The following is a 23310-nucleotide window of genomic DNA, read 5'->3' as shown; positions in this document are numbered from 1 at the left end:
TCTATGTGAATATGTGTTAAACTGTAATGTATTTCTGTGATGGTCAGCTGTATTTTCAGCATCATTACTCCAGTCTTCAGAGTCACATGATCTTCAGAAATCATAATAATATACTGATTTACTGCTCAACAAACATTTCTGATTATTATCAATGTTGAACACAGTTGTGCTGCTCAATATTTTTGTGGAAACCGTGATACATTTTATTTTTCAGGATTCACAGATGACCAGAAAGATCAAAAGAATAGCATTTATTTGAAATAAAAATCCACTGTAACATTATAAATGTATTTACTGACACTTTTGATCAATTTAATGCATACTTGATGAATAATATAGTGTTCATTACTTTTTTTAAAGCGTGTGTGTGTGTGTGTGTGTGTGTGTGTGTGTGTTGAGAGTGAGAATGACGCTAAGCTTCTTCTTTTAACAAAACCAACAAAAGTCTTGTTTTGTATTGAGTCCTGATGGCACTAATGTGTGTTTCTGCTCAAACTAGAGACAGTTCATTAACAACAATCATCACAGGACATTTAGTCTCAAATAACTTTAATTAAATAATCTATTGTACAATTCGTCACATATAATCTTTAATACTGTATGATCTATAATATTTACAAAAGTATTTTACATAAAAACATTTGCTACAAAGAAATCAAAGTCACTGTGTTTGTCCTGAATGTGTGTTCACTTGCTGTAATGGATTCAGTCGAATGTTAAACATGAACACAATCTCAGTGTCTCTTCATGAAGTCCAAAAATGACACCAGTAATCTCAGAGTTTCAGAAAACATCCCAATCATGTCTCATCAAACGATGTCTTGCTGGATGAGAACTATAGTGACTCATTTGGCCCTATTTTTTTTACTTTTCCTGATGAATTTCAGGAGCAACGTCTGAGACCAAGTTGATACTTTTTACATTTCCTGAGCTAGAGAGAGAAACCTCTGAGAAATGACATTAAAATCAACAGGCAGTGAAAAGATTCTTTCAGAAAAGATCTCAACAATGTCTCAAATTATCTCAATATGAACTCAACATTCTCTTCGAATGATCAGAGCTGCTTCACATTCATTTCATTAGTTTATACTCAAAACTATTGATTCATTTGAATCTGTATGTCTAAGGACTTTCAGGAGAAACGTCTGAGACAGAGCTGATCTCCTGAGCTTTAATAAATAAGCAGTGCTCTCTTATAGTTCTGTCCGTTTGTCGTTGTAGTTCAGTCGTTTCATCATTTCTCTGCCACTTTGTTGATGACTTTCTTTTTGCGGGTGGACACTAGATCATAGAAGGGGTCTTTAGTGATGCTGGCCCTGTGGAGACACGACATAAGTGTGTATAAAACGATTCATATATGTTCAGACAAGTCAAGTGTGTTCAAACGAGTCATGTGTGTTCAGATGAGTCACGTGTGTTCAAACGAGTCATATGTGTTCTGATGAGTCAAGTGTGTTCAAACGAGTCACGTGTGTTCAGATGAGTCACGTGTGTTCAAACGAGTCATATGTGTTCTGATGAGTCAAGTGTGTTCAAATGAGTCATATGTGTTCAGACGAGTCACGTGTGTTCAAACGAGTCATATGTGTTCTGATGAGTCAAGTGTGTTCAAACGAGTCATATGTGTTCTGATGAGTCAAGTGTGTTCAAATGAGTCATATGTGTTCAGACGAGTCACGTGTGTTCAAACGAGTCATATGTGTTCTGATGAGTCAAGTGTGTTCAAACGAGTCATATGTGTTCTGATGAGTCAAGTGTGTTCAAATGAGTCATATGTATATGACCTAAATATATTGCTGATATGCTCACTGAATATAAACCAAACAGACCACTCAGATCATTAGAATCGAGTCAGTTAGAAATACCAAGGGTTCACACAAAACAAGGGGAGTCTGCTTTTAGCTATTATGCGGCCCGCAGTTGGAACCAGCTTCCAGAAGAGATCAGATGTGCTAAAACATTAGCCACATTTAAATCAAGACTCAAAACTCATCCGTTTAACTGTGCATTTGTTGAATGAGCAGTGTGCTATATGTCCCAACTGACTGCAATGAATTTTAAGTATAATCGTTTTCTTTAAATTTATTTTAAATCAATTTCTATATCATTTTAAAATTCCTTGTTTTTATTATTTTTATTTCCATGTTTTTATTGATTTTAATGTCTATTTCACTTTCTTTTATGTAAAGCACTTTGAATTACCACTGTGTATGAAATGTGCTATATAAATAAACTTGCCTTGCCTTGCTTTGCCTATGTCTTCAGACGAGTCACATGTGTTCAAACGAGTCGTATGTGTTCAAACGAGTCATGTGTTCAGACAAGTCAAGTGTGTTCAAACGAGTCATATGTGTTCAAACGAGTCATATGTGTTCTTATGAGTCAAGTGTGTGCAATACAAAGCTGAACCCCGCCCCCACCACGGGTACTCGGACCACATCACTGTTATGCTAATACCAACATACAGACCACTTCTCAAACTCGCCAAACCGGTTCAAAAGCAGATCACAGTATGGCCAGACAATGCCACCTCAGCACTGCAGGACTGCTTCCAGGACACAGACTGGAACATGTTTAAAGAAGCAGCCACCTACAACAACCACACAGACCTGCAGGAGTACACTGAACCTGTGACTGCTTACATCAAAAAGTGCATAGATGATGTGACAGTCACCAAGACCATCACCACACGTGCCAACTAGAAGCCATGGATGACAGCAGAGGTTCGTAGGCTGCTAAAGACCAGAGATGAAGCATTCAGATCAGGAGACAAAGCAGCCCTCAAAACAGCAAAAGCCAATCTGTCTCATGGCATCAAGAAGGCAAAACAACAATATGCTAAAAAAATCAACAACAATTTCACAGACAGTAAAGACACTCGGCCCCTGTGGCAAGCCATTCAGACCATCACTGACTACAAGCCCCCGTCACAGGCCAGTGACGATGACACATCCTTACCAGATGCACCCAACCACTTCTACTCACGATTTGAGATACAGAATGACACACCTGCACAGAAACTACTCACATCTCCAAACGACCAGGTACTCTGTCTCTCTCCAGCTGACGTAAGGAAGACCCTGTCCCGAATTAAACCACGAAAGGCTGCGGGCCCTGACAACATACCTGGACGTGTACTGAGAGACTGTGCTGCACAGCTGACGGATGTCCTAACAGACATCTTCAACACCTCGCTGAGCCAGGCAGTCGTCCCCACGTGTCTCAAATCCACCTCCATAATTCCTCAAAATTATGGAGGAATTATGGAGCTCAACTTGACTTGAAACGAGTCATATGTGTTCAGACGAGTCACGTGTTCAAACGAGTCATATGTGTTCAGACGAGTCACGTGTTCAAACGAGTCATATATGTTCTGATGAGTCATATGTGTTCTGACGAGTCGCATGTGTTCAAATGAGGCATATGTGTTCAGATGAGTCGAGTGTCTTCAAACAAGTCATATGTGTTCAGATGAGTCAAGTCTGTTCAGATGAGTCACGTGTGTTCAAATGAGTCATATGTGTTCAAATTGAGTCGAATGTGTTCAGATGAGTCACGTGTGTTCAAACGAGGCATATGTGTTCAGACGAGTCACGTGTGTTCAAACGAGTCATATATGTTCTGATGAGTCATATGTGTTCAGACGAGTCGCATGTGTTCAAATGAGGCATATGTGTTCAGACGAGTCACGTGTGTTCAAACAAGTCATATGTGTTCAGATGAGTCGAGTGTGTTCAGATGAGTCGAGTGTGTTCAGATGAGTCACGTGTGTTCAAACGAGTCATATGTGTTCAGATGAGTCAAGTCTGTTCAGACGAGTCAATTGTGTTCAAATGAGTCATATGTGTTCAGATGAGTCGAATGTGTTCAGATGAGTCACGTGTGTTCAAACGAGTCATATTTGTTCTGATGAGTCATATGTGTTCAGACGAGTCGCATGTGTTCAAATGAGGCATATGTGTTCTGATGAGTCGAGTGTCTTCAAACAAGTCATATGTGTTCAGATGAGTCGAGTGTGTTCAGATGAGTCACGTGTGTTCAAACAAGTCATATGTATTCAGATGAGTCGAGTGTCAGCGTGTGTTCATACCTGATGGATTCGATCCAGTCGTCTCTCTCCTCGGCTGAAGCGGCACAGATGGTGTACGCCTGATGTTTCCCTTCCACCACACGTCCATCCGTCTCTGTCTTACACGCCTTGATCTTCTGACCCCGGCTGTTGGGGTTATACAGCTCCAAACAATACTACACACAGGTCAAAGGTCACAGGTTAACCTTCACTAATAAAACCTCTCACTGACCAAATCAAAGAAACACAGGCTGTGTTCAAACCCTCATGAGCCGCATCACTCCCCAATACAGGCTGATGTTTGTATGTTTCTCAACTAAAACACACACTACTAACTCAGATAGTCAACTTTTAATTAGACTGAACTATTTTATCAGGATTTTTGTTTTAGTACTGACACTGTGATAGATGATAATGTTCATTTCTAGGCCTATATCATGTTGTATTTCAGCTCACTTTTTTCATGCTACATAAATATATTCCACACTCAATATTTTTATTTGTACTCACTTTTCATGAGGTTTATATTTATTTATTGCAACATGTATTCAGTGATTTCTTCATTGTATTTCATTTCATATTTCATGATTTTTTTTTTCCTTTTATTTCATGTTGCATGAAAAATATACGGCTTAAATTTCACTCTATTTTTTTATCCATTGCAACATTCCATAATGTATTTAATGCATATATTAAATGTTTATTTATTTAATTTAGTCTGTTAAATCACTCTATACTGAATGTATTATATTTATAATCCAAACTTCATTTTTGATTAGTAATATGCATTGCTAAGAACTTCATTTGAACAACTTTAAAGGAGATTTTCTCAATATTTAGATTTTTTTGCTCCCTCAGATTCCAGATTTTCTAATAGTTGTATCTCAGACAAATATTGTCCAATCATAACAAACCATACATCAATGGAAAGATTATTTATTCTGGTTTCAGATGATGTTTTGTGTTCCAGGGTCACATATTGTAAAGTGTTTCTAATATTTCTTCTCTAGTTTTAGTCTTATTGAATATATTAATTCTGTGATTATCCTTCTGCTTTAGGAGCTGGCCAAACTGCAGTGCAATGTTTCTGTCCAGCTGTCCGGACAGCTTTCTCATTGCCATTCAGGAGGTTGTAAGCCAGTCTGTGTGAAGTTCTCACCGGTTTGCGTTGAAACATGACTTCCTTCACACACAGATTCTCCAGAGGAATGATGCCACGCGGCTCTTTGTCCTGAACACAAACACATGATCACTCCTGATCTACACACCTTCATGCATTCAGAGAGACTCCACGGTTCTTACCGTGGTAAATTCAAAATAATACAGGCAGTTATCGGTCAGGATAAACCAGCGTCTCTTCCACGTCTTCACACGGCCGCCTGCCGACAGATAATATATAACACTGTCAGATGATCATATTCTTACAGTCTGAGCATCTCAATTAGTGTGACAGTATTCAACTTAACAGATTTACTGTAAATATAATAAAATCAGCTCTTGATTTTATAGACTTGACTGTTCATGTTCAACAGTGAAGATCAAAATAAGTTTGTTTTCAGCAGTCAGTAGTGAATTCTATTAATCTTTATAATATCTAATGTTCTCTTCTGAGCTCGGTTTTACCCAGTTTGAGCAGCCAGCCCTCTCGGTCCGGGTTGAAGAAGGTGTGCGTCAGATCATTCCCATCATCCTCTGGGATTTTGAAGGGTTCGTTGCGTATGCTGTTATACAGATTCTGTTGATGCAAAAAAAAAAAACCCACACATTTTCACCAAAACACATCACAACCACGACCTTTCTGTTAGTTCTGCTTATTCATGTAAATATATACGCCACCGCTGACGAATAAACAAAACCAGGGTGACATTTGTGCTCATTTTCATAAGAAGTTGTGTCCACACAGTTTCATTGTGGCATTTAGTTTTTTTGTTTTTTACATTTATAAGGGCAAATTTGCTAACGTTATTAACCCCTTAACTGTCACTCACAGTTTTGAATATAGACATTATAGAGCACTATTCAACATTTTAACATGATTTTTATGTACCATTTCCATGGTAATGCAATGTCTGATTTTAAAATGGGTTTCAAAGGATGAATTTTGAGATTTTAAGTTTTCAACTGATATATAATTTCTTATGATTTGTAAAGCGTGATTGGGAAAAAGGCAACTAAGAAGACTGTCTGTGACAAAGGTCAGAACTCCTGTTATGATGTAGATTTTTCAGGTGCACTCTTGTCATAAATTAATCTATTAATTTTCCTACATAATTTTTTTAACAAAAAAGGACCTTAGACCTTTCCAACGATATATAGTTTGTGATGATTAGATTAGGATTGTAAAAAGACGGGTGACAGTTAACAGGTTGAATGTATGCATCATCTTTCACCCGTGTACAAATATTACTATTTAGGCCGTAGACAGATATCCTAAAAATAGTAAATTAGCCGAATTCAGCAGCTGCTTTCATGAATGTCTCATTGAATCATTGACTCACTGAAATTAGTTTAAAAACACTTAATCATTCAGGAATGAAACATTACTGAGTTGATCAGAGATGCAATGATTGGAGAAATACAGCAAAACTGTCCAGACAATACTGTGTCTAAAAAGGTACAACACTGAATGCAAACTTGAACATAGCATTAACATTTATTTAATTATTTATTATTATATCATTGTATAAAGTATAACATTGAGACAAACGAGCATCTGGCTCAAGCCTGCTCTGGTATTTCTGAACTGGTCTAGCACTAGCAGCATCATGTGACCAGCGAGGGCCGATTGTGATTGGCTGCTCACCGTCAGAAGGTCGTTGGGTAGATCTTGGCCATTGTTGATCCCACGGTTCATGCTGATGAATCTCTCGAGCGTAGTCTTGTCCTTCACGTTGGGATTGTGCAGACTCGTGTTCAACATGATGATGGCAAACGACAGGATATAACACGTGTCTAACGATCACAATCACACACAACAAACGCTTTCAACACCTTCAGCTCAGACTGATCAGCAAACTCAATGATATTTGACCATTATGAGTATCTGCTTGATTAATGCATTCATTTGCCAATACATAAAGTTTTTATTTTTATTATTATTTGAGTTAATTTAATGTCAAATTATTTGTCATTCATTCAAAAAATATTCAGGCCTAAATTTGAATTGCATAAAAAAATATTTGAATTACACAGTATTAACATAAACTAATCAACTTAATGTGATGCATATTGTATTTGTCAATATATTTGTCATTTTATTAAATATTTGCATTCATTAGATTTTATTTACATAATTATATATTCAGTGCATTTATTAAAATTGCTTCGAAGCAGAATAACCCATATGGCCAAAAAATATATGCTATATAATATATTTTAAATATATGTCAAGTATATGTTATAAACAGTGAAGCTCAATGAAATATATTTTTGAAATTGAAAATATATCTAGTTTCAAATGTCATATACCAAAATATATTTGTAGATGTATTTCAGGGGCAAGAAAATACAGCCAACATTTAGGTCAAATGCAAATGTGTATGGGATAGGCAAAAGATCAAAATTAATAATGATTTAATTATGCTTATATATACACTGTATATATATATATATATATATATATATAGTATTTTTGGAATATTGTAAAGCATGTTCTTTGCACAATTTCATTCCATTGTGTTATATTCATACATGTTATGTTCAGTAGAGAGTTTCTACAAATGTGAATGTGTTTTCTTGGATCAAAATATATCACGCAAATTATATTTTTAAATGTTTTTTATACATATATATATTTTTTTTTTTAAATACAAAATGGGCAAAAATGGTTGGAAATATATTTACGCAAATATATTTTAAAGCAAATATATTTTTGCATATCTTGAAATATATTTAGAATATATTTGAAAATAATTAGTTTGCTATATGGGAAATCTGTTAATGTGTGATTGGCAAATATGCATGATTTTAAACTTATTTGTTTGTGTTCAAACTATGTAAATGCATGGAAATTTTATATGCAATTCAAATACATAAATCTTAAATGTAGACCTGAATATATTTTGAGTGTATTAAGTGTTTATCGGTCATTAGATATTAAGGCGTGAGTGAGTTTGACCTGTGGACTGGAAGACGTTGGCGTTGCAGTTACAGTAGCGTGTGGCGAAGGCCTCCATCATGCGGTCGATCTTCTGAGCTTCACCCGGCAGACGGAAACTCCACAAGAACTGGCTGCAGAAAGAAGAAGACGAACAGAAATGAGACGAGTTCAGCTGCTCATCTGTGGATGAAGAAGAGCTCGTGTCCTCACCGTAACGCCTGGACCAGGTTGAGATCTGAAAACTCGTGCAGCTCCACGAACGCTTTGAGGATCTGCAGGTGCATGTCTTCCCTGAAACAGCAGACAGCATCAGATCCACATTCACACACACAAACACATCTGATGGTTAATACTTCATAAGTCACCTCTCTCCCAGGAAGTCTCCGATGGCGGTCTTATTCAGTCCTTCCTCTTTATACAGAAACTCAGCCACTCGCTCTGGTTTCCAATCCAGAAGCTCATTATCCACCAGATACTTGATTCCCTGAAACACAGAGCCGCTTGAGCCGTTCAGTGACTGTCACAGACCCAGCCAGATAAACAACGAAGAGAGGCTCGTGTGAGTTTATCAGCTCCATCCACACCAGTTCCTCCACAGTTCAACATCTGTTTTAGAGATTTTCCTTCAAACCCACACTTCCCTTTTCAGCAGAATGACTAAAGAAAGACCAAAACCCTCGACACAAAATCAGATAAACTATTCCTCTGCTTGAGCTTTGGTCACCTACAATATTATATATTATTATATTACATTATATTATATTTTATTATTAACAAAAGTTAAGAAATGAATACTTTTATTCGTCAAGGACATTAAATTGACCAAAAGTGACAGTAAAGATATTTATAATGTAACAAAAGATTTATATTTCAAATAAATGCTGTTCTTTTGAACTTTCTATTCATCTGTGAATCCTGAAAAATAAAATGTCTCACGGTTTCCACAAAACAATATTGTGCAGCACAACTGTGTTCAACATTGATAATAATAATAAATGTTTGTTGATCAGTAAATCAGTATATTAGAATGATTTCTGAAGATCATGTGACACTGAAGACTGGAGTAATGATGCTGAAAATACAGCTGTGCATCACAGAAATACATTACACTTTAACACATATTCACATAGAAAACAGCTGTTTTACACTGTAATAATGTTTCACAATTTTTACTGTTTTTACTGCAGTTTGGATCAAACAAATGCAGCCTTGGTGAGCAGAAGAGACTTGTCGACCCCAAAGCTTTGAGCACTAGTGTACATGTGTGTTGTCTGTAGTTTAGTTAGGTTTGTTAAGTGTGTTTGTGGTGTAACATTCTTGTTTCTTAACCTCACAGAGATCAAACATTGACATGTCTCTCTCTCTCTCTGTTGTCTCTTCTCGGCTCATCGGGTCTGCAGCAGCTCATGCTGGTCTCGCTCTTTAATGTGCAGCAGCAAAACCACAATGATTCAGAACGAGAACAACCTAAAGTATTTCAGGTGACCTGAGGGTGTTGAGATGCTCCCCGTCACTCCCTCTGTCTGTCGCTCTCTCATTCACACACACACACACACACACACAGGCTGAATGTCTCAGTCGTGTCTCTCTGTCTCAGATCTAAGGTTTATGGTAAAGTAAGACGAATGTGTTCCACTCATCATCTCACGCTGGAAACATCATCATCCTCCAGATCTCACCTTTTTAGGATCCATGTTGAACTTCTTCTTGCCGCTACAGAAGCGTTTCTCTCTCTCCAGCGTCTTACTGCGAAAAAGTCACACAAAAAACAACTTCACGACCAGAACATCTAACAGACGTTTCAACCAACCTGTTAACTGAAATATAGCTGAAATAATGCATAAATATTAGATGAAAAACTAAACTAAAAATTGAAATGTTACCATGACTACTAACTGAAATAAAGAAAAATACTAACTGGAAATAAATCAAAACTAAAGCTGAACTAAAATTCAAAATAAAAATGAAATACATAACCCTAAATAGTAATAATAAAAAATAAAATAAAAAAACAGTAAAATAAAACAAAAAAACAACAAAGTTTACAATAAAAATTTAACAAAAAAAACTATAATATTTTGTCATTTTAAATACAAATGACAAAAACATGAAACAAAATGACTACTTGTGTAACTAAAATGAAAATAAAATTGAAAATATAAAAATAAAGCTATAGTAGTAGATAAATGATAGTAAAATAGCACAGGTTAAGTCAGGAGCTGTAAGTGATGAGGAGGTGTTGTGTTAGTTAGTGAATGATGTTAACTGTGTTTCTCTACACCTCTGCTTACTCTGCGTCTGAATTCAGGCTCCAGATGTTTGTGGTGAAGCGTATCTTCTCTGATCATGAGACACACACGCTCAGCATTCATTCATTCACTCACCTGTCTTCTGCTGATTTGAAACCCTGGATATCTGCCATGACGTTTTCAATCTGGTTCTTTAGTTTCTGTAAGAAAAAAAAACATTTGAAAGATTCAGAGCTGATGATCAGCTCAAACATCGTTGTGTGAAGGTTTCTAAAGCTCATTTCATGTCTCGCAGACACAAATAATTCACCATGATTGTCTATTATACACTTAGCAATAATTGTGACTGCAAACAAGCTTTGATGATCCGTACATCATCACAACACATTTAGGTCATAAACACGTTGTGGAAACATTGTTTGAATGTTTCTAAAATATTGAAATGTCCAGTGTTTTTGTTATGATTAGAAAGTTATTTAAAGGTTGGGCTAGTATTCAGTGTGTTTTGTTTTTATGTGTTTAAAGTGCTCTATAAATAAAGTGAATGAATGAATGAATAAAGGTTACTCAAATGTTTCTTACAACATTCTACTAACTTTATTTTCACCCAAAATGTAACATTATTTGAACATTTATTTTTAATATTCTAAGAATGCTAAAATAACATTATCTAAAGGTTACAAAAGCATTCATAGAGCAATAGTACAAATAACATCAGAGAATGTTGCTCAAAGAACATTTCCTCTTAACGTTATGAGAACGTGTATATATAATATTTATATATTGAACGTTCCATAAACATTATGAACATTTTGTCCTAACATTTATATAACTTCTGAAAAAAAGTTTTGAGAATATTCCCTGTTAGCTGGGAAAGTCCAATATGACACATGTTTTTTAGGTTATTTTGTATGTTTTTTGTGTTTGGTTCATATCTTATGGCGTATCAAGTATGAATGTTCTCCTCAGATGTGACGTGATGTGAAGAAGCTGATGTTCATTTACCTCAATGTCCTCCAGCAGGATCTGCTTGTGCATCTTCAGCCCCTCGATCTCCATCTGCTCCTCCGCCGTCAAATCTGAGAAACCAAACCAGTGAACATTTCATCAAACATCAGTCTGTCTCTGCTCTATATAAACATACCGCAGCGAGTTTCTACTCAACATGACAACATCAAAACAAACCCTGAAACATGTTATTGAGGAGATCAGAGTCGTCTGAAATCACGTTCCTGAAGTCTACAGTGAAGCTGGAGACTGGAACAATGAGCTGCACACTTCACGAGCAACGAGTCCTGTTCTGCTTTATGAAACAGGAAATCTGTTGTCATGGGGGCCGATGGCTCTGTGAGGGGCCTCTGAACACGTGTGTGTGTGTGCGTGCGTGCGTGCGTGCGTGCGTGTGTGTGAGTGTGTGTGTGTGTGTGTGTGTTTCACTTCAGATTTGAGCATCCAAACACACTACAGCGATCAGAGGACAGAAACAAGAGCTGATCTACCATCAATCATAGCAGCAGATATGAAATAAAGAAGTATTTGGCACCGGATCATCTGATGAGTGTATGTCAGATAATATTTCAGCGGTGTTACGGGAGTGGAAGTGATCCTACAGATATACATTTCTGTATAAAATCCATCAGCATCAAACAGACATCAAACTTCACTTCAACAGAACTCAAAAAGACATTTGCATTATTTAAAAAAAATAATAATTGATATAAGAATAGAGATAAGATATTGTTTTAGCACTTTACAGTTACATTAAAGAATAATCTGTAGTTAAATATACTTTATTCATCTATAACCTGCATTAAATCTGTCCTTCTGCTTGCTGGTGTTTTGATATAAAGTGCAGATCAATAAAACATTACTAATAAACAATAAATCAAAAATTAATGGAAATACAGACACTGATAGAAGACAGAGAGGTGTCTGTCAGTAATAAGAGTTTAGTTTAGTTAAAGTTAAATGCTGTCTTACCTGAGTGACAGCTCTCGGTCATGACTTATATATATATATATATATACAGTATATATAATGCTGATCTGCTGTGAGTTTGGACTCAAGCGTTCTTCATGTTTGTTGTAGATGGTGTGAGTTCCTCTATCAGCCGCTGCCCTGCCCTGCAAACACTGTTTCACACCAGAAGTGAAGCATTTCCGCAGGAGGACCTCACACTCACACACACACACTCACACACCCCCACACACACACACACACACACACACACACACACACACTCACACACCCCCCCACACACACACACACACACACACACACACACACACACGATGAAAGATGATGAGGACTTCAGCTGATCTGATGATGCCCTCTGCTGGTGATGGACACACTGAAAACACAAAGCACCTTACACACTGATGACTGACCAATAACAGAATGATTGATGAGCCTCATAAAAGAACTTCAGATTCTTTATAGAAATCTTCTGTCAAACACATTGACCATCTATCAACTTTTTGAAATAGTTGGATATGAGTCCCTCAGTTGTCCTCAGTGTGAAAATATGATCTCAAAATCATGCAGTTATTGTTGGAAAGGGTTCAAATACCCAAAAGATGCAGGAAAACCAAAGAATTTGTGGGAGCTGGAGGATTTTTCTGAAGAACAGCAGTTTAACTGTTCAGGACAAACAAGGGACTCATGAACAACTATCACTAAACAAAAAACACAGCTGCGGATCATTCAGCTAACAACACCGTATTAAGAATGAACAGGGTCATTTTTATAAATTCAACTATTATTTTCTCTTGTGGTCTTCTATGTCAAATATCTTATTCAAGTCAGTGCTAAATAAAAATTGCATGCATTTTGTATGATCCCTCTTATTTTGGTAAAATAATCAACTTTTTTCAGATACTGCAAAGTGTATGTAAAATTTTGACCACAACTGTATGTGTATGAAGGTGTTTATGTAGTTTTTTATGTCTCTCTGATAGACAAGGCAGTTTATCTTTATCATTTAGTTTTTATTTTTATCAGTTTGTTCTGCCTTTTTTGTATATATTTTTTTTATTTGTAGCGTGTATTTCATCATCTCTCATGATCATTTTTCCTACAGTGATGTGACACGTGATGAAGATGAGCGGTCTGTGTCAGGTTGAATAGTTTATTAAGTGGTGTGACACTAACCAGCCCAAATAAACAAGTCTTGAGAGCTCATCTCTTCAAGGCGTTGCCATGGCAATGGCTCTTACATGCAAATGTGTTCCGATTAAAATAGTAAATAACAAAGAGCGTCTTCAGATTCATTAGGAGATCTATTTCGAGTTGAAAGTGAAGATAAAAGAGCGCTCTTGTTTCTCTCTGCACAGGCATGAGGCTGATTTAGTGCTGCAGTCAATGACTCAATGCCTTCGCTTCTCAAGCCGCATATACGGTCAATATTCTGTCAATCAGAAGTATTTGTGCTCTACAGTACTTCTTTTAATCCAAACCCTGGAGAGAGAGGCATCAGTTACAAAGCTGTCTTCTCAAATGAGGTCAATTCACGTCTCATTTCAGTTTCTGGGTTAAAACCATATAAGCACACTGTTTATCTTACATTTGAGACTGTCAACAAGCTCCATAGCATCATATTTGAGTAGATTTATATTGCAATATAGCTTTACAGTGCCATTGCATTTATGTGTATTTCATCATTTCAGATTCTCAATGATCTATTCTTGATCTGCTATTGAGATGGACCAATAGTAATGATAGAAGCTCATTGTCATTATGGAGCGTGATCAGGCAATCACAGCACAGTGGAGGCATCGCCTGCTCTCTCGTGATTGATCACCTGAACGCAAGCAAAGAAGGAAAACGTAACTTCGTTTTGAAACTTTGTCCAGTGTTAGACAGTTACTTTAGAAATGGGTGATTTGTATTATTACTAAACACCAGTCACATAAAATCAGTACTCCGTGACATGCATTAATTACAGATTAAAGTCCCTATGAAATATTTTGATACAATAGAAAGCATTAGGAATCAGTTTGTCGTAAGCCCCAATGAAACTTTACCGATAAATTCTTGCATGGTAAAGAAGATCTGAGAATAATTTTCTGTGCAAAGTATTTCAGCAATCACGTTGTGTTCCCAGTATTTTCTGTCATTTGTTTAGAATCAGATATAATGATGCCAAATCACGAATGAATCACTGTTTAGAGTCGATTCTTTTCCATTAGTGTAACGGTCTGACAGAATCGGTTCATGGTTCGGACAGTCCACTGTTTGCCACGGTTTCTCACTCCGTAAAACAGTAACGCAATAATTAAAGAACACAGCTCAAAACAAGCGCTGGATGAAAAAATAATTGCATACAAATCCGAAACAAACCAGCAAAAATCTTGTTTGTCAGCGATGAAGAAGGTAAGTTGGACACCTGCAGCATGTTACGACATTTTCCTGAATGAAAGAGAATCGAAGCATTGGTTACGCATTTAACCGTGGTTCTATGACTGGCCGAAGACCGCCAGAGGGCAGAATCTCTTCCTGTCATCCTCTTTGTCCAGAACCTAATATAAAAGCTGTCACCTAGTGACCTAAATGATGTGTCAATAAACACCTCCTTAGACGTCCTCTCTTCCTCAGAGTCTTCTCGTTAACCCAGGTGACCAGAGGCTTTGGCGGGATTTACGACATAACTCTATAGTTACCAATAAGGACAAACTAACTCTGTACAGAATTCTGGCCGAGTCATCTTTATTTATATAGCGTTTTATACAATACTGATTGTGTCAAAGCTGCTTTACAGTGTCAAACAGGAAAATAGTTTAACAACAATGCAAGAGGACAATAACAAAGAGTAATTTTTCCAGCTAAGTCAGTTCATTGATGATTCAGTGATGTCATCATTCAGTTCAGCTCTCTTCCAATAGTGTCTGTGCAATCAGTTAAGCATCCCAAACTAAGCAAGCCAAAGGCGATAGTGGCAAGGAACCAAAACTCCATCAGTGACAGAATGGAGAAAAAACAGGCTCAGTTGGGGGCAAGTTCTCCTTTGGCCAGATGAAACCAGAATGATAGAATGATAAAATAAACCAGAAGTGAAAACCACTATAACTCAAGACTTGCAAAAAAATAACAAAAATATATAAGCATATGAGATAATTAATTTCTTTATTCAAATTCTCAATTTTGAAATGATATCAGGTCCTTTCACATGCGTGCTCTTTCACCCAGTACTGCTGTTGAGCAACCGTTTGGGGCAGAAACAACATTAAGTCTATAGAAATGTGAAAACGTGGAAGGTGAGTTTCAAGTTGCCACTGCGCAAGTGTCTGTGAGCTGAACTCCCCACGATGTTGCCACTGAACGTGTAGAGTGACAGTTCACTGGATTGGGCAGAGACATAAGAGCTTGTGATGACCTCGGTTATCCAGTGAGCAAGCCTGGTCTTTGATACAGGAGAACCCTTATTAGGATCTGAAAAACAAACAAATAACTAGTCAGTAGTTTTCCAGGGAGCTGTCCTCTCCACATAAAGATGTAGGATCTCACACGACAAAGCTTGGACACATCTCAGGGTCTACCGAGTGAAACACTGGCAATATCACTGGTGTGTTAACACACAAAAAAAGCCGGGTTTGGCCGCAACGTCACTTTGGAATCTTCTGGACCCCAAAGAGAGCACACTGAATTCACTGAAATGGCCATCAAAACAACGATTTTCAAAAAAAGCCATTTAATATCTGCTTATAGCAGTGGTTCAAACGGATACAAGCAAAGATTTTCAAGAACAATATTAAGACCCCACTGTGGAATCATGACTCTACGGGGAGGATTCGGGAGATCTGGTCTGATCGGTAACTAGGCTGGTGGACCTGTTAAAAGATGGTAAAGGAGACGAAACCACATTCTGTTAATCCAGCATGAAGCTATTAATAACAACGGCCGGCTCCTTACTCGAATGCAACTGAGAATCATCAATCATCCGGAATGAATGAGGGAATGCATATATGAGATAACTGTGGGCCATCGCTTAAAACTGTAGAAACCTTGTGACCTTGTGAAATTGTTTTTAAAATCCATTGATTTGTCATTATTAAATGCCAATAATGAATTTGTGAAGTTGAAAACCTGTTTGTCGCTGACCTTAGCGCGTCAATGCTGTTTAAAAGTGGATTTGTTGTCTTTGGGGGGACGATTATCAGAGGCCACCATCGTATGTCTCGAACAATGATGTGATCTGGGTGGAGGCCCATATGGCCAGGATTGTTGAACCTTATATGATCTATTTGGTGGCAGGTCACGTACTGGAATTTGGTGGAGCGAGGGAAAAGAACTCCAGCGGAACGAAAAGGATAGCAAATAACCAGGCACTTTAAATAAAGTGCGCTGTTTCTGTAACTGACACCGTGCTTCTGAAGCCATCACCGATCGCAGAGCTACATTAACCAGTTCTGTGGCTGTAGTGTCTGGTGAACTAAGTGAGGCATTAATTGCAGTCATATTAAGGCACTTTAAGTGTTTTACAATGTTTTGTCACACTGTTTATGATTGAAATATTGCCGCGTGTGCTTAATATGGATTGCAAATGGCCAAAACTTGCATTTTGTTCACATACCTCTGTTTTATTCTTTTGAGAGGTGATCTAAATATCTGCGGCTGTGAAATAGATGGAAAATGAACAGGCTTGTCCTGCAGTTCTATGGATGTTTTGCCCTCCAGGTCTTCAAGCCGGTCACGTGACTGAAAGCTATGAATTGTGTTTACTAGATCATCAGACATAAGTGATCCTTCACTCTATTCATCTGCATTAACATCACTGTCCGTCATTCCTGGTTCCTTATCTGAAACAGATTGTTCTTCCGAGAACAGCGAGTCTGTGGCTGCCATGGAGACACAATCAAGGTCATCCAGAAATATTGCAAGATCAGGCTGTGAGAGAGACGGAATACCAGTTTCAGAAATCTCAGAAGTTGGCTGGAGTTGCAGTTTTGCCAAAACTCCTGAATTTTCCCAATTCATCAACTCTACGAGCAAGTCCTTTTTAACCTTTCTATTGTTTCAGGAGAGGAGTGGAGGCCAAAGTCGAAGCTTGTCTTTTCATACCTCCCTCCGAGTTAATGCTTATCCCTGTGAGGCGAGCACGTCGCATTGCTAGGGGCATCGTGTTGCGATGGATGCATGGACCTTCCAGAGCTTCCCTAAAATGCCCGGTGCCCCTAGCAATGCGATGTTCATCATCAAGACACAAGGATGTGTTTATAGACAGACATGTCATTAAGGTCATGACAGCTTTTATATTAGGTTCTCGACAAGGAGGAGGACAGGAAGATATTCCACTCAGTTATGCCCTCTGGCGGTCTGCAGCCAAGTACATAGAACAACAGTTCTCGAGACCACTAAACGTAATGAGTTTTGGAGTAAATCCGTGGTACCTAATAACGGAAATCATTCAATAACACGATATTAAAGTACCATGACAAGTGTCCTGAAAATACGAACCACCTCTTATTAGTTAGTTAGGGTTAGAGGAGGGTTAGTTTTAACTGCTGGTAGGTCATCCTGAGCAAGTAGCAGCATTAACCTCATTAACCTGTACATGTCAGTTTTCTCTCTTGGGCTGTTTAATAACACAAAAGCTGCCAAGACTGATCCGCTTACTGCCACAAAAACAGATCAGTGCCAAAGGCTGTTTATTTATAAAATCTGATCATTTATTTATTTATTTATTCTCAAAGCCATCATGTCACTCAGGAGTCCCTTTGCTCATCCTCTACTTATGGATTGATTTAATGTAAACATAGATGTTGTTACTAACGTGGATGAAACCCATTTTTGAGCATTTACTGTTGAGATATAGAGTATTAAACCAGATTACTGTTATAATCAATCCCTGGCGTGATTCTCGTGACTATTTTGAGAAATGTAGCACTCTAGATTCGCAGCGGGTGAGATCGAGACGAGCCGATCAAAACCTCCAGCTGACAGCAGAACCAATCTGTGTTAAAACTAATCAGAAGCTTTCATACGAGCATCTGAATGCTGATCTGAAGGATGCAGACGGGCACTTTACCTTCAATGAGCTGTTGAATTATTGCACTGCAGGCCTGCTCAAAATCATTCAGGACCCTTATTTGAAGCATAAAACGAGTGGAAGAGACTCTAAAGCAGGAGTATGTTGAAAACATGTTGAGTATGTTCTTGATTTCTTTCCTTACAGTGACTGAGGAGGAATCAGCTGAACACTGCAGCTCCGTCTGTCTGTCTCAATGGGCTTTACTGATGGGACACATTTCGGTATATAAATATATTGAACAATTTCTGGTCATTAGATATGAGAAAAAACTGAAAGAAAAAAAGAGAAAATAAGGATTATAATTAAAAAAATAGACAATGATTCTGAAAAGTACACAAAACAAAGAAACAGACAAGTATTAGCAACTGAATTAGTGTTATTTTAGTATTGATTATAGTCTCTATGAATAATTAATTTTTATTTTCAGTTTCATTTTTAACTTTAGTTCATTTTAGTAATGTTGTTATGCGCTTTTGTCATTTCAATTAGTTGTATTTTATTTAATATTTAATTTTAGATATATTTTTATTTCAGCTTTAGTAATTTTAGGATTTTTTTCTGTTCCATTTAAGTTTTAGTAATATTTTTTATGTGCTTTTATAGTTTTCATTTTTTAATAATTATTTTTTAGATTTTTTTTTTTATTCCAATGATAGTAATTTTAGTAGTTCTTTATTAAAACATATTTTATTTCATTGAGTTGCCAAGTCAATTTTCATTGAAGATTTACATCTAACATTTATATTTTACTTTATTTCAGATTTTATTTCAATTAACAAAAACAATAACAAATTTAATTGACAATAACAAAACTGAACTGTACCTAAACTCAATATAAAATCTGATCATTCATTTTCATATCATTTAGGTTCAACGTAAACAATTGTCTATATGTGACAAGATCTGAAACAAGACCCTGATCAATAATATTGTTCTGTTTGCCGTACATTCATTTATATCACTTTATAAATGTTGTGTCTCAGCTGTTCTGTCATCCATTTGAGTAAATTCACTTCCAGCGCCAATGTTATTACGAAGATACAGATCACTACTAATGAGGAAATAAACTGATTGATTTCATCAGGGTTCAGTGAGTTTTAAACAAATAGCAATACAATGATAGCATTTACTGTTTACATGCTTCTGAAACCATTGATATGATTTCACATGAATCCTGTACACTTTTAAACACTGAGGGCTTTTAATTCATGTGTTGTGTTGGTATTTCTGGCTGATTTTCTGTAGTTTTGGCAACTGCACCAAGACTAATTTCTCATTTGCTACCATCTTTGAACACAAAGTTCTACTAACATCTTAAATTTAAATGACTTTTAAATGAGTCAAACCATCCCAGATGAGGTCCATCTGACTTGACATGCGCCCACATTTATGAGAGGAATATATTCCATGAAGAAATCTCAGAGGAACATCGTCACTGCTCTCTCTCTCTCTCTCTCTCTCTCTCTCTCTCTCTCTCTCTCTCTCTCTCTCTCTCAGTGCATTACTGCTCTCTCTCTCTCTCTCTCTCTCTCTCTCTCTCTCTCAGTGCATTACTGCTCTCTCTCTCTCTCTCTCTCTCTCTCAGTGCATCACTGCTCTCTCTCTCTCTCTCTCTCTCTCTCAGTGCATCACTGCTCTCTCTCTCTCTCTCTCTCAGTGCATCACTGCTCTGGTTGCCTGGATACGGGATGCTGTGTTTCCTCGTGCTGCTGATGCTGCGGTGGCTCATTTCCTCAGAGTCGCTCGAGCAGGTGGACACGCATGAAGTTATTAACGGTGAGTTTCCATGTTACTTTGAAATTTTACTGTAATCTGAAATTATTAATTGGAGGCATATGAAACCAGCTTTAATTATGTAAGTAAATATGACCTTGTGTAAGTGATTGAGAGATGCTGTTGTTTGATGTTGCACGTGTCACAACATCAGAGAACTTCTGTGTGAGATCTCACAGAACCGTTTACATGAGCACTGAAGAGTGTTGTGTTTTATACGAACGTTCTGGTGTCAATGATTCGTTTTGACCCATAATGTGTAAAAATAATAAAAATTCATGTTTATAGTACTGCACTTTTAACACATTCCAGAGGATGTAGATGCAGAAGTATAATGTTTATGTTTTGTTAAGTCACTAAGGTTAATTCTTGTGCACAAATATTTATTTTTTGAGTTTTAAATTGTCTAAACAGTTTAACTTCTGATTCGAGTTACAAAATTGGCCAGGTTATGTGTTTTACTGTAACTAGTCATGACCAGAGTTGCAGACGAGGTTGGTGAGTGTTAACTTAACTTAAAATCATGCTTGTGGTCATTAATGAACAGTGAGTTTGAAGGTTCATTATTTTGAACATAATTGTGCTTGTCTAACCTTTAAAAACCAGTTGCATAGAATTAGTTTTTCTGTTTATATGAGTGAAAAGGCAAACACATCTGCATGTGAATGTAGAATCAGATTATTATCCATTCTACAGTAGATGCACTTAATTCCTTCTCAAATGTGCTGAATTCTCACATGAGGATGAGATGTTTTATGCTTAGATGAACTAATAATTATTGTGCGGTGATGAATGGTCGTTGAACGCGCTGCATTTCACCCGTGTGCAGCGCAGCTGTTTGTGACGGTTTCTGGTGAAAGGCTTTTTCAATGGCAGCAGACTGACTGAGATCAGAATGGCTGGAGCTTTTGTTCCCAGAGGTGCCATTAATCCACATTAACCTGCACAGCTGTTCACACTGCAGCCGCTCGATTCACTTTGAGCGATGAAGGAGGAACGGCAGCAATAAAGCTTTAACCTCTGACGCTCTCGCTCCTGTTGACCCTCCATCGGCTCTCAATCTCCATTCAGTTCAACAGTAGAAACTTGATAAAGCTCATGTTTCTGCCATTCTTCATTATCACAAACATATACACATGCATTCATCATTTTAAAGTTAAAGGGATAGTTCATCCAAAAATGAAAACTCTGACATCATCCTCTCACCCTCAAGTTTCATTCAGCTGTTAAACACAGAAGAGGATATTTTGAAGAATGTTGGTTGCTGGTAGCCATTGACTTACATAGCACGGGAAAAAATACAATGAAAATCAATGAGAACCCTTACGTAACAAAAATATATGGGAATATACTGCTAAATATAATGTGATATATTACATAATACATTTCCATAAACAGGAAAGCAGTGCTTACATTTTTCAATATACAGCAATATATGCATTGACAATATATGGCTCTATATTGATACATACAAATATATTTAGAAATTAAGACAAAAGTGCATTTAATGCTCACAAAGTTCGATCCTTTATTGAGTATATATTGCACATACATATTACCATATAAATGTGAATGCATGTATGCTTTTTTATTTAAGTGTAAAGAAATGTTTAATTAAGTGTAATTTCATGCATTTGCCTCAATAATAGTATGATCAAGTGTGCGTATGCTGTATATTTTAAAATATGAAACGTATATTATATATAAATGATTGTTAGACATGAGAAATATATATTTCCATATATGTGTTTATACTGCCTTAGTATCTAAATCAATATATTTATACACATGCCATTCGATATCTCATCACATAAACAGATACAGCGGTGTGAAAAAGTGTCGGCCCCCTTCCTGATTTAAATTTCTTTTGCATGTTTGTCACACTTTAATGTTTCAGATCATCAAACAAAATTAAATATTAATCAAAGATAACACAAGTAAACACAACATGCAGTTCTTAAATGAAGCGTTTTTTTATGAAGGGAATCCAAACCCACATGGCCCTGTGTGAAAAAGATCCCCCCCCTGTGGTTTATCACACCTGAGTTCAGTTTCTCTAGACACACTCGGGCCTGATTACTGCCACACCTGTTCACAATCAACAAATCACTTAAATAGGACCTTCAGTAATATTCAGTAATACACTTTATATTATGTGATATATAACTAAATATATTGTCACATATTTTTCAATATGTAAAAGCAGCAATTCCTTATATATTATATATATTTATACTATTACTCTGTATATTTCCTAATATACAGATATATAATTTATTATGTTGATTGTTTATATATTAGGATATATATTCTCTTTGCGTAAGGAAACCAGAAACTTACCAACATTCTTCAAAATATTTTCTGTGTTCAACACAGAACTCAAACAGCTTTGATTAAATGATGACAAAATGTTCATTTTGGGGAGAACTACGCCTTTAACATGATAATTAAAAATTTTAATAATTCATCATTTTTCTTCACGTATGACGTATTTTTGAGTCAATCAGGATGTCAAATGAGAATAAATGATGGGAGTTGATTTTCTCCGAGATGAGCTGATAGTAAAAGTCTCTTTAAATCAAGCCGGTTGATCAATAAGAGCGATCGACGACGTCAGCTGAAGGAAAGCCCGAGGGAATGATTCTAAAGGCATTTATTTATTCAGAATGACGTCATTGATTGATCATCATCAATAAGAGCAGAAACATAAATTAGAAGAGTGAAGAGTTGATTTAATGTTGACTTTTAACACTCATTGAAATAATAGCTGTTGTTTAATGCTATAAGTTTGAAACGATGTTGAAACCACATTTAATGCTAAATATTGTAAGAAATATAGTATTTGAATTTGTACAGAAATGAATTGGCCCTGATGGAAAGTAAAGCATTGAACTAGAGTTAAGCGTGTAATGAGCGTCTGTGTTTCAGATTGAGTTGATCCGTGGAATCAGAGTCTCAGTGCTGCATGGATTTAACGAGTTTTTCTTCTTAATGAGTCTGTATGTTAGACGTCCCACACCTTCCTACATTTAACCCTTCACTTTCCCCGGGAGATTCGTTAGTCTCTTCATTTACACCTCTGTTTGTGTATCTA

At 36.8% G+C, this 23310-nt stretch overlaps 1 protein-coding gene across 1 annotated transcript; it reads right to left on the bottom strand.

Annotated features, from left to right (window-relative positions):
* Positions 1-534: 534 nt before the first annotated feature.
* Positions 535-12521, bottom strand: LOC306879428 (cytohesin-4-like). Its single transcript, XM_079432365.1, has 13 exons — positions 12398-12521; positions 11423-11496; positions 10553-10617; positions 9848-9914; positions 8534-8652; positions 8379-8459; positions 8187-8299; positions 6873-7021; positions 5693-5804; positions 5372-5448; positions 5229-5300; positions 4091-4245; positions 535-1316 (listed from the first exon to the last, which is right to left on the bottom strand). Exons 1-13 carry the CDS (start codon positions 12417-12419, stop codon positions 1235-1237), a joined length of 1188 nt encoding a protein of 395 aa, XP_079288491.1. The 5' UTR covers positions 12420-12521; the 3' UTR covers positions 535-1234.
* Between the last annotated feature and the right edge of the window lie 10789 nt (positions 12522-23310).

The sequence above is a fragment of the Barbus barbus genome, assembly GCF_936440315.1.
Source record: "Barbus barbus genome assembly, chromosome: 13".
Classification (NCBI taxonomy): domain Eukaryota; kingdom Metazoa; phylum Chordata; class Actinopteri; order Cypriniformes; family Cyprinidae; genus Barbus; species Barbus barbus.
This window is presented reverse-complemented; position numbering and strand designations above follow the sequence as displayed.

Bases quoted from the DNA above. Each gene is read 5' to 3' on its own strand.
- LOC306879428 (XM_079432365.1), bottom strand. From the start codon at position 12,419: ATGACCGAGAGCTGTCACTCAG. The intron at 9,915-10,552 runs GTGAGTGAATGA...ACTTTTTCGCAG, and splicing joins TTCAAATCAGCAGAAGACAG to TAAGACGCTGGAGAGAGAGA. The intron at 4,246-5,228 runs GTGAGAACTTCA...ACCTGTGTGTAG, and splicing joins TCATGTTTCAACGCAAACCG to TATTGTTTGGAGCTGTATAA.